Source organism: Peromyscus leucopus, chromosome 10 (genome assembly GCF_004664715.2).
Source record: "Peromyscus leucopus breed LL Stock chromosome 10, UCI_PerLeu_2.1, whole genome shotgun sequence".
Lineage (NCBI taxonomy): Eukaryota > Metazoa > Chordata > Mammalia > Rodentia > Cricetidae > Peromyscus > Peromyscus leucopus.
The window spans coordinates 32,229,361-32,242,048 of record NC_051071.1 but is presented as its reverse complement, the minus strand read 5'-3'; the positions used below and the strand labels follow the sequence as shown (position 1 = coordinate 32,242,048).

Genomic DNA, 12,688 nt, shown 5'->3' with positions numbered 1-12,688 from the left:
CAATGAAATGTAATAATTACAACTGAAGACCCACCCCTGCCACCCCCAACCTTACATCCCTTCCCGCCCTCCCAGAATAAAGAATGGGGTGTGTACCTGTTCTGTCTGCAGTGTTACCCATGACAAATGAGTATTGTTCATGTGTTCTCACTGCTTTGTGGGCCATACCATACAGGAAACAGCCCGTGGGGTTTATCATTCAACGCTGCTTTCCAGATTCAGCCATGTGGGAGCATGCTATCAGACTCATCCATCTTAAATGGTGGAACAGATGTCTGCCTCTGCCCAGATGTGATCCTGGTAGCATTGGTTATTTCTAAGTCTCACTTTTGTGAGTGATGCTGCACACATCCTGGCATGTGTGTCTCTGTGAAAAGGCATGTGGCTCCCAAGAGTACACACCCCTGAAACTCTGGGTTCCAGCTGGTGGGCACCTTTTTGTGCTAGACCAATTTTTAAAATTATTATTATTCTATAATTTCACATATATACACTTTTTACTCTTGTGCCTTTTACCTCCCTATCTCCCCGTCTACCCTGTACCCTCCCCACAAATCATGTTCATGGCCCCCCAGGATCAACCAGGGCCGTCTGTGTGACTATGGGATTGGAGCTGTCTGTTGGAGCCTGGTGGCCTCATCTGTGGGTACACAACTGAACACAGTGATTCCCTCCTCTCCCAGAATCTGTATATAGCCAACAGTTCAGAGGTCAAGGGAGGTAGGGCCTGTGAGACTCTCCCTCTTCCTTGATTGACTGCTAATCTTTCTTCACGACCGAGTTGCTATTGTTAGACTTCAAATTCTGCATTCATATGTTAGATTATTGGTGTCATTGTTTCATTTGGCAGAAATTTCACATGAATTAAATGCATTTAAAAAAGTCTGGAAATAAGAACTGTAAATACATGTCTAATAGGGAACAAGGGGAGTCCTTGAAAACTTTACTCACCGAATTTCAGATTTATATTCATTGATGGTTTTCTGGGTTGTGTCAAGAGACTGATGAGCTTTCTCTGGGTTAAGTCCGGTCTGAACCGCTTTTCTTAGCGCTTGAAGCTTAACAAGATAGGGGTAGAAGTTTTGTGTTAGAAACTGTAATCCTGAGTGCAATGATGAGATCACTTCTGTGGAGGCTCAAGGCTCCTGCCGCTCCAGACTTTCATCACAACCACCTCTGTTTTTATCAATCTGGAAGTCTATGGAACAGTGTATATCCATCTTTGCTCTGGGACCCAGATAATCAGAATGCTCATTAGAAATATAAATTTTCCTGAGTGTCTCAGAAACGCTTTTACTTTCAATGATAACAGTGGGTCTTTATGGGTTCTTAACACACAATAGTAGTCTTTTGATATGAAGAAATCACAAAGCTGGAGGAGGGATTATAGGGGAGCCTTTTAAGCAGACAGTTGGTTTTTAAGGTTGGGCAGGATTCTAAAATTATCTGAAGCCGCAATTGCCAGTAGAAGTCCCATGGGATAGTATCAGACTAAAAATGAATCCCGAGGGTAGCCATTCCTCTGCACCAGCTGAAGTAGTTGGCCTGTGTTTGAGTGCTACACTGTGGGAAAAAGTCTATATAAACATGAGAATTTCTCTAAGGACAGACACATTCTCAAGGCACCAACAGTCTCAGGATCTAAGATCACTTCATCAGGTAGTAACTGTGAACCACATGGTGTGCACTCCTCCTCATGGGTGTCATCACATCCTCTTCAAGGCAAATGTGTGCTGCAGAATTTGGGCTCCCTAACTGCATACCGTCTATGCTGTCCTATAAGCCCAATTTTTCAACTTGATAAGCTTTAGAGTCACATGTCGGCATCTAGGCATATGTGTGAGGGATTCTCTTAACCGAGTTAGTTGGGAAGGGAAGACCCACCTACTGTGGGCGGCACCATGCCTTAGGCAGAGATCCTGGACTATCCACAATGGAGAAAGAGCTAAGCACTAGCCAGTATGTATTTGTTGCTCTCTGTTCTGGATAATGGGGGTGATCAGTTGCCTCGTGCTCCTGCTACCCTAACTTCCTCACCGTGATGGACTGTATCTTGAACTGTGAGCCAAAATTAACCCTTTCTTCTTCAAGTCGCTTTTGTCTGGGCATTTTATCACAGCAACAGGAAGAAGTAAGACACCCTCCTTTTTCCTCAAGGTGGGACAGTGTCATACTCTTGGACAGAGAACATGTGAAATAGGGACAGAAACATTTGATTTCAGAAGCGTTCTCACTAGATTAATCAGAACAAGCTGCCCCATTGACGACAAGCGTGGAAAACACAAGTACCTTATCTGTGAGAAATTTCGTCTTGTTTCTTTGCTGTCTTGCAAGGTACTGGTCATACAACTGGGCCAGCTTGGAGGCCAAAACATGCTCTCGGCTAAAACAGGGATGGTGAGAGAAGATTAACCCCGAAATATCGATGTCCAGTTGGAAATTCCCTGGAGGGTCTCCAGATCCAATCATATGCTGTCTACTGTGAACATATTTCACCGCCTGTCAAAGAGATCAGACTGTGAGTTCAAAACACATTGCGCTCTTGTCCTCCAAGGAAAGGCCATCAGATGCAAACTATCATGGATCTTTTGCATGTGGACTTCCCTGTTTCTTGAAGTCTTGGGTTCTGCAGCTGATGACCTTGAAAATATATTCTAACTTGAGAAGTGTAGGGTCCATTGCAAACCAATCACTATTTGGACCACAGATGCCCTCTCTCTTGTAACTAAGATTTTAAGATTTTATCATGTGAAATAACATAGGAAGAGAGGTGGGAGAGCTGAGTCCAGTGTGTAGAAAACAGTAATGGAATTCCTTGATATACAGTGCATCAGATAAGACTGCTTTCCATCTAGAACCCTTCCAAGGAATTTCTCACCAGTCGCCACTGATTATTGAAGCTGATGAGCATCACCTGTGTTTACATTCTTTCCTGGATAGTGATAGACTGCCACCAGGGCATCCTGCTTTAAGAAAGAGTACCCAATGCTTTCTTCAGAGGTGAGCTCTGAATTCTTCATTGTTGTTGAATCAATGAGATGATACAGATGAGGAACTTGGGAGCATGTCTGGCAACCCACAAAGTGCCAGTTAAATCTCCCTCAGCTTCTTGTATCTACAGGTGAAGGTACAGAGCCTCAGAGACATTATGATTTCCGGAAATTCTTAAAGCAAGTCCAGTGAAGTTAGCATCCTGTCATTGACATGGCAGTCCTTTGTGCGGTACAGCTCGTATACATACCACAGCAGAAGACAGGCGGAAGGCAAGGGGTGAGTGAGGTCTTCCTCTCTAGTAGGAAGAGAGGTGGCATGTTTGAGATTCAGTTCTACCAAGTGTCTGGAAGCTTTCCATACTTGATTGAATTGAACCTGAACTCAAGGCAGGAATCTTCAGCAGTTACTAGAACACAGGCTAATGTAGATTTGGGAAAGAAAGCATGCTTTAAAAGGTACTTAGGAAGACTTAATCTATTCCTATTCAAAATTATGATATTCTAAGACACATAATCACTTTTATAAGGATGTTTACAAATAAAAAGTCTGATGGAAAAAGGAGGGGAATTAAGTGGGAGGAAGAAGCGGCCTTCTGGAGTGAGATAAGACAGTGTAATAGGGACAAATATAAGACAGTGTAATGGGGATAACTATGAACCCTATACATTGCATGCTTGTTTGAAATTGTCAAGAATAAATGAAAAGTTTGTAGGGCTTCTCATTAAGGATACACTGAATGCCATTCTAAAGGAGAATCTGGATGTTTTAGTAAATAAATATAAGACATACTATATTAAGTCTCATAAGAAGCCACAAATCCTAAAGATACACCAATAGCCTGCTTATGTAGGAAAAAAGTATAGAATTGACTGGGTAAAATGAAATCAACTATATATTCTTTTTTTTGAATTCTAGTGCCAAGAAGCCAGAATTTTACCAGCAAATAAAGGCTCATGTGAGCCTGCTTCATCAGAAATACAAATATAGGAAATTATGCTGACAACTAATAATAAATGCAAAACCAGAGACTCCACAGAACAAATGAGACATTTCTATGCACACAACACACAGCATACAGACACACAGCACACACAACAGATATCACACATACAGTAAACATGCATATATGCAGCACGCGCGCGCGCGCGCACACACACACACACACGTCCGAGATAAAGCACACACATACAGAAGCAGCACACACAGTGTAGAGTTTCCTTTTCTCTTCTTAGTCAGCTGTAGAGTAACATTACAACCATGGCTCTCTAATGCCAGAATCCCCTCTTCTGCACATTCCAAGCCTCATCTTGTCAGGTAATGGCTTTCTTTCCCTCGAAATCAGCTGCTACTTGACGCTGGACTTCACTGGATTGCAGACACCCATCAGCCTTTGTTGAATAAAGAGAATGGTGCATGCAAAGTGCTGCAATGCTCCACATGATTGACAAATGCCAACTAAACAGTCCTCCTCAGCCAGCCATTTCTACAGAGGAAGATGCAGAGACCCAGAGACACACAGCAATTTGCCCAAGGTCCCAAAGCAAGTTCAGGGTAGAGCCAGGCTAGATTCCAATGCTTCTGGCCTGAATCTGGCATCCCTACCTGAGACATGCAACAGAATTAAGTGGAGAGAGTATGGATTATGTTCCACACAGGTAATACAGGATGGGGCATCAATTCTGCTTTGAGGTTTTACAACCTTCATTTAGCCTCATAACTTGCAAATAAAGCATTTATGCCACAATGAACTTGTAAGTTTCCAGTTAACATAAATAGCTTTTAAAGCTCCTTCCTGCAAAAGAATTGAGCAACTGGTCTTAGAACAACACCTCCGACTTCAGTCAGCATCTGCTGCATTAACCGTCTACTAATCTGGAAAAACGCATGGAACTGAGAAGTGGCAATCAAATTCACATAGTCTTATGACCACTCAGAAAACCTGTGTTAATTAATTTCACTGTAGTAAGACATGTATAACTAAATGTCAATCACAGATGTGATGGGAGTTCCTTCTCTCTCTGGCTGCTATTTCTGTCTCATTGCTTCCTCTCCATGGGAGTTTCCAGAGTTACAGCCGCTCAGGGTGGGGTTCTCAGGTTCCAGCCTGTATTCTCGGGATGAGTAGGAACCTGTGGCAGAGTGTTGTTATGGACTTGCAATGTTGCCCGGGGCACCTTTTACCATGCATTCCTTTCCCAACTCAGGATGAGCTCATGTTCCAGCAACTTTTACTGGTCTTTCTACTTTAAGTTCAGCCATTCACTAACCCTCACTGTATTTGGGAGAAAGAATCCTGGATCTTGTCGTCTTCCATCTGCCTGTATTTCTTATAGACTGAGAACTATCATGAAAGAAATAGCAACAATTTCCCCTAAGGAGAGAGTATTTTCAGAGTGTATTTTGAGTTGTGAAGCTGACACAATTCTTCATTTGAAAAGTAAAAAGCAAGGCTCTAAGAGGAAGTGTTAGTGGGTGATCTGCTGGCATTCTCAACAGAAGCTAAAAAGGAAATATATATATATATATATATATATATATATATATATATATATATATATATATATATATATAATACATTGACAGGATTAAAAAATGAGTTTCTACAAGGTCCTGAGATAATAAAGCTCAAGTGCAGAGCCTCAGATCCCACATCTTCTCTTCCAGGTCTTCCTGGAGACCATTCTCATTTTCAAGGACCATGCCATGCCACCTGGACTATGAGCTGGGTGGGTATACGATTCCTTTACAACAGACTGGCATTTGTCCTTAGTGTTGATAGAGTAAGATGTGTAGAAAGTATCACCCTTTTTCTCTGGATTTGTCCGTCCATCAAAGACAGAGGGGCAGAGGCTCTCCTGGCACCCAGTCTTTACCTCTGCTTTCTAAACTGCCTCCTTCAGTTTTATAATTTAGCCTCAGTTTTGGGACCCGTCAAAGCCCCCTTACACCAGTTTATGCCATTTGTGTGGTGGTATTGTGTTCCCCAAAATATTGTGCACTCTAATAAACTTATCTGGGGTCAGAGAACAGGACAGCCACAATATTAAACATAGAGGTTAGGCAGTGGTAGCACACACCTTTAATCCTAGCATTCCAGAGGCCTGGCCATACTGGAAACAGCCAGGCGTGGTAACAAGAGCCTTTAATCCCAGGAAGTGATGGCAGGAAGCAGAAAGGAATTTGAGGCATGAGGACGAGGAACTAGAGCCTGGTTAAGCTTTTAGGCTTTTGAGCAGCGGTTCAGCTGAGACTTATTTGGATGAGGACTCAGAGGCTTCTAGTCTGAGGAAACAGGATCTGAGGAATTGATGAGGTGAGGAAGCTGTGGCTTGTTCTGCTTCTCTGATCTTCCAGCATTCACCTCAGTACTAGCTTCAGGTTTATTTTTATTTAATAAGAACCTTTAAGATTCATGCTACACATTTGCAACCAATGCAGGCCTTCTGTGAAAAGCTGGGAAGAACAGCAGGCAGAGAACATGCTAATTTCATCAAGTGTAACTAGCAAGGAGAATGGACTTCTGACAAATTCCTCAAACTGGCATACTTCTGATAGAACAGGCGGCCCCCACCCAACACAGTACCTTTAGACCCTGTCTCCTCACATGCGACACAAAGAATAAGGACAAGTTTGAATGGTGCTACCTTTGGATTCCCAAAAACTTATTACAGCGTAGCACATATTAGACTTCCAGTTAAAGAGACCACCACAGAAGGGAAGGGGGAAGGAAGGAACAGGGCTGCTGTGGCTGCTCTTTAGTAACTCCAGCCCAGAGCTTCTCAACCTTTCCTGAGGCCACCACCCTTTAATAGAGTATATATTTTGCAAATGTCATGCTGGACATGAGAAAAACATACTGTTATTTGTTGTCCTAGTTAGTTTTTTTTTTTTTAAGTAAAGCAAAATTTTACTTAGCTTTATCACTGACTACATGATAAATCATGCCATTGGTCATAAGTTAGCATCTATATTTTTCTTTTTTTTCCTTTTCCTTTTTATTTTTTTAAATTTTTTAATTTTTTTTTATTTTATTTTACAATACCATTCAGTTCTACATATCAGCCACGGGTTCCCCTATTCTCCCCCCTCCCACCCCCTCTCCTTACCCCCAGCTCACCCCCCATTCCCACCTCCTCCAGGGCAAAACCTCCCCCGAGGACTGAGATCAACCTGGTAGACTCAGTCCAGGCAGGTCCAGTCCCCTCCTCCCAGACTGAGCCAAGCGTCCCTGCATAAGCTCCAGGTTTCAAATAGCCAACTCATGCAATGAGCACAGGACCTGGTCCCACTGCCTAGTTGCCTCCCAAACTGATCAAGCCAATCAACCGTCTCACCTATTCAGAGGGCCTGATCCAGCTGGGGACCCCTCAGCCTTTGGTTCATAGTTCATGTGTTTCCATTCATTTGGCTATTTTTTTTCAATAATTGAGTAAAACCAAAATTTATTATAAGCCACAATCGTTCTAGGGACCTCCATGCTATATATATAGCCTCCATGGTTCTATGGGTTGTGGTCTGATTGTTCTTTATTATATATCTAGAATCCACCTATGAGTGAGTACATACCATAACTGTCTTTCTGGGTTTGGGTTACCTCACTCAGGATGATTTTTTCTAGTTCCTGGTTAGTTTTGACTGTCAACTTGACACAACCTAGAGTCACCTGAGTGGAGAGCCACCATTAAGGGATGACAACCTAGGTCATACCTATGGGTATGTCTGTTGGGGACTGTGTTGATAGTTAATTGGTATAGGGTGGGTGGTGCCATTCCCTGGGGAGGTAGGTGGTCCTGGGCTATAAAAGGAAGTTAGTTGAGGAAGATCCTGTGAGGCATCAAGCTCCATGGCATCTGCTGAATTCCCTTGGCTGTGAGGGAGTCCCTGGGTCAGAGGAAATGCTCTGTGCAACAGGAAAAAGGCCTGCCTTCAGGGAAGCTCCTGCTTGAGTTCCTGCCCTGACCATCCTCAGTGATGGGCAAGGACTTGGAAATCTGCACCAAATAAATCCTTTCCTCCCCATCTTGCTTTTGGGAAGAGTATTCGCCACAGCAACAGACGGAAACTAGAATATCTGCCTTTAAATATAAATTTAAATTTATATTAGAAGGGAGTATTGTCCTTCTCTAGCCACACCCCCACAGGGGAGATTGAGTCTTACTGGGGAGTCTGTTGGAACCTAGATCCTGGGTACAAGTCTGTGCTGGGCAAGGAGAGGCGGGGCCTCTGGCTGTGTGGTCTTGGCTGTCTCCAGGAGATGATGGGTGTAATCTCTTTGGCACTCCGTAAGGTAAAATCACCAGTTTTAGCAGCTCAGTTCATGTCTCCAGGCACAAGGTCATTCACCTGAGATGAAATAGGACCATCTGGTCTCACGTCCTAGTGGTGTTCCCTCAGCCGTTTTACCCCTGGTGCACTGATGATCTGACCCTTTAACTCCAGTGCATGTCCACATTAGCTTAGAACTGCTGAGGAACACAGGTCAGACTCACTGGTTCCCAAAGAGCCTTTCCCTTTCCCTGTTAACTACCCCAGTTTTCTAATTTTAACCCACTGTTTAGTGCTTCATGCTTAGATGGCTGCCTGGATGAAGAGACAGGCTGATGAGTTACAAGACACATGTTTCATGCTGTCTTGATTACTAATTATATCATGCATCTTTGTCTTGTGATGAGTGAGTAGACGATAAGTAGACAATAAATCCCTTCTGTCTGAGACCTATGTGTAAACCTACTTCCAGGATCACACTTCTACACAAAGCAGCATTCATTAACACCTACCTATGAAAACTATTTTACAAAAATTTTAAGTGCAAAAAGAGGCAGCATTTACAAGGACCTGGGGTCTCAGTATTATCATTCCTACTTTCCAATGAAGGAGAGGCCACGAGAGCAAAGGAACTGCCCAGAGCTGTACCTCAGGCAGTCCACGTGCTCACACACTCTGAGAGGGGACTGAGTCTTCTCTGCTCATTGCTCCACTTTACAGAATGGTCTCCACATTTCCATTCTGTTTTATTCCATCAGTATGGAGATATCACAAACTTAAAATGATGGCTGGTGTTTGTCCCTCAGAGTTTGGAATTCTGCAAGCTTGATCCCTGGGGTTTTGTTGATTGTTGACACGACAGAAATCTAACAGGTGGCAGATGGTAGCTTGATCGTGGTGGCACTGTCCTCAGAAGGGATTAATGCTGGTCACATGGAGTGGACCAATTTTCAAGAGATGAGCTGTTATGAGACAGGTCCTGCCATTTTGGTTTGTCTCTGTGGCTTCCACTATTACCACATAAGCTTTCCTACACATGTTTCCATCACTGTGGTGGCATTTACCCTGAGGCTTACAGCAAAACTGAGTAGTTGGTGGCACCACGCTCTTTGACCCCTAGGACTGTGAGATGAGTAAACATCTTTTCTTAATAACATTCTAGGCTTCAGATATTTTGTCACGCTAGCACATATTATCTCATTTAGTCTACACAGAATTTCTAGGAGATAGACACTATTGCTAATCCTACTTTATAGGCAAAGAATCCAGGCACAGAAAGAGATTGAGGATCAAGTTCACCCAATGAGTGGTAAACCAAGGACCCAAACCAGGCAGTTTGGTAGAGAGTTTCAGATAGGAGTAAAGGGGTTTGTGCAAGCAGGAAAAAACCTCCTTTAGATCATAAGAAGGGAGAAGGAAGAAACAGTCTTCCAGTACAGGTAGCTAGTAAAGAGAAAGGAAGGGGCAAAAGAAATGGAAAGATAAAAGCAGCTACCTTGATTATGCAAATGTTGATACTGACAGAGCCCCTCTTAGCCAGGGCACTCACACCTGTGTGAGTTGGGATCAGGTGGGCAGACTTAGACTCACTCATACAATTGATACTCCGGCTTCCAGTGTGAGGTGATGCCTTACTTAAAAAGGATCTAAGTAGAAAGTTATGAACTCAACTTCAGCTGTTCCGTAAGCAGGGCAACTTCAATTTTATGCATTAGCAAGGGATTAAAGCGAAGAGGGCATGTGTACCTTCTTGTACAAAGTCTCCAGTTCGGCCTTGGTACTTTGCTCCTGTGTGGACAGGGATGGCCTTGAGGGAAAGGGCTTGATGGGGCTGGGCAGTGCCAGGATCCTGCCATCATCTCCAAACCACTTTCTCCCCTGTGGGTCAAGCAGAGAGAAGGACATATTCCTTTATGTTTGGCCAGAAAAATATGTCGTGAAACATTTGCATACAGTTTCTGTTTTGATCACGTTATTTCGTGTATCACTTGGACCCTAAAAGAACTTTAAAAGTTTCTGTATCCATGAAATTGATTCTTCACTAACACCCCCACGATTAACAACAAGTAAATGGGCCAGATATTGTGGTACACATCTTTAACCCCAGCACTTGGGAGGCAGAGGCAAGCAGTTCTCTGAGTTTGAGGCCAGCCTGGTCTACAGAAGGAGTTTCAGGATAGCCAGGACAACACAGAGAAACCCTGTCTCAAAAAACCAAGAGGGAAAAAAAAAAACAATAACAAATAACTGAATGCTTAACAAGAATCTTATGTTCTCTTTGTTAAGGATTTAAGGGGAAAAACCCAGAATTGAGATCATTGTTTATGTTGACAATTAAAAAAATTTTTTGGGGGGCTGGGCAGTGGTGGCACATGCCTTTAATCCTACCACTCAGGAGGCAGAGCCAGGCGGACCTCTGTGAGTTTGAGGCCAGCCTGGTCTAAAGAGCGAGATCCAGGACAGGCACCAAAACAACACAGAGAAACCCTGTATCAACCCCTCCCCCCAATTTTTTTTTGGGGGGGAACTGGGAAAATGTTGGCACCTAGTCTGCAGGAGATGTATTCTGAGCAGTTGAGAGGTCTTAGAATGTACTGACAAAGACAAAAAGACAAAAAAAAAAAAAAAAAAAAAAAAAAAGAACCAATTTATCTTGACAAACTCTATAGAGAAAAAGAGTCCAGCGCATGGTGCCAGGTGCCAGGCTCCTTGGGGAGTGAGATCCCCACTCACAGGCTCCTGAATCAGCAGTCTGTTCTCCATGATGTTCTCATTGGTGCGCGCCACCTCTGGTCTTTCCCCAATGTAGAGACCTTCATCTTCCAGGAATCGGGGCTGCATATTCTCAGGAAGCTTTTTATAGGTTGGCACTAGGGAGTTCACAAATAAATACAACAGACATGAGTGCCAGCTTCAACCTATGAACTGCCATTTGGGGAATGTTTTAAAGCATTGGAGATTTCGTTTGTGGAAAAAGCCACACTTTCCAAATTAATTTCTAGAAGCAGAACCAAGGAAATGATGAATGTGTTAAGTTGCAGTATCATATAGACTTGTGTACTTAAGACACAGCACCTAAATGATTCAGGACTGAGCTCAGCAGTTCTGAGAAGACCATGATATTCAGAGCAAAGGGCTGGGGTATGGAGTTTGAGTTATTGCTTTTTAGCCTAGTGAATTCAGACCAGGCACTTGGAGCTCTCTTCTGTTGTACAAGAACTAATAGTTTTTCTTCACTGGATTCCTGGGAGGATTAGATGATGTCAAGTACAAGGAAATACTTTGCAAACTAAAAGCTCACCGCCTGGGAATGCAGACAGTGTAGAGATTGGGGCTGACATGTGGAAGGACCTGGGGATGATGCCCAGCACTGAAGACAAAAAGTCTCTCTGAGTGGAGTGATAGTGACCTAGATTGTCTGTGCACTCTGTTTTTCTGTTTCATTCATAAAAAATAGATCTTTGCTGAGAACCTCCTTGTGACAGATGCTGATGGGACTCAGGGCTCCAGGCCAGACTGATGCAGTGTGGAGTCACTTAGGCGGCAGTGGAGGCAACAGGCAGTGACAGAGACAAGGTCTACAGGATGCTACTAGAGAGTATATCTGATGAAGAGACATGCGGTTGATAGGGACTTAGGGAGGGAAGGGATGAACTCGAGATACAAGGAGTCTGCTCAGTTGCAGACATCTTGCCACCTAGTGTTGAGAGGGGGATGTGCTCTGCAGGAGAGTGCATCCTGCCAGGGTGGGACATGTGCAGTCATTCAGATGAACTGCACAGTGGTCCTGTCAGAGATGTTCTGATCAAAATTGTATGAGATTACAACAGAGCTCACAGCTTTCCAGTACAGGCATCCCTGTACTCAGCCCAGAGTCCCTACAGTATCAGCATGGTGACCAACTATGCTGGTCTTCTCTTAGGAGCCATGGGCTATACAACACAACCCAGATGGATATGTGGCTGTACCGCCTGGGTTTGCATAAATACACGGTGTGACGTTCACACAACCATAAATTCGCCTAATGACCTTTCACAGAAAATGCATCCTTACCCTTCAGCCAGGGTACTGTACTGAAGGCTGTTCATATTGGGAAACAAACATGCTCCCGGAATGCCGTGGTGTATCGAGAGGGAGCACAGGGTAGCAGGGAAGAGCAAGGTGTATCGAGAGGGAGTACAGGGTAGCAGGGAAGAGCAAGGGGAACTATTCAGGTCACAGGGAGGAGCTTGGGGCTCTGTGCTGGGGAGGGACTCTGGCAGGGTATAGATTCCGTCAAGGCCATGGGGCCTGCTGCAACAGAGTAGCGTAGAGAAGACAGAAGAAAAGGCAAGATAGGATGGCTGTGGGGCCAGGATGGAACCTAAGAGTTATGTTTACAGGGCTCATAATTATCTCACTCTGAATGACAGTAAGTACACGACCATGC

At 43.8% G+C, this 12,688-nt stretch overlaps 1 protein-coding gene across 4 annotated transcripts in view; it reads right to left on the bottom strand.

The window, feature by feature from the left end:
* The window catches only part of Cc2d2a (coiled-coil and C2 domain containing 2A), an 83,741-nt gene that overhangs the window by 44,533 nt on the left and 26,520 nt on the right, over positions 1-12,688 (bottom strand). For all 4 annotated transcript variants that reach the window (XM_028892928.2, XM_037209003.1, XM_037209004.1 and 1 more), the window contains 4 exons: positions 10,993-11,129; positions 10,006-10,137; positions 2,290-2,499; positions 952-1,058 (listed from right to left, as the gene is read on the bottom strand). In XM_028892928.2, the coding sequence (XP_028748761.1) occupies positions 952-1,058; positions 2,290-2,499; positions 10,006-10,137; positions 10,993-11,129 (586 nt within the window). The remainder of the gene's footprint in view (positions 1-951; positions 1,059-2,289; positions 2,500-10,005; positions 10,138-10,992; positions 11,130-12,688) is intronic.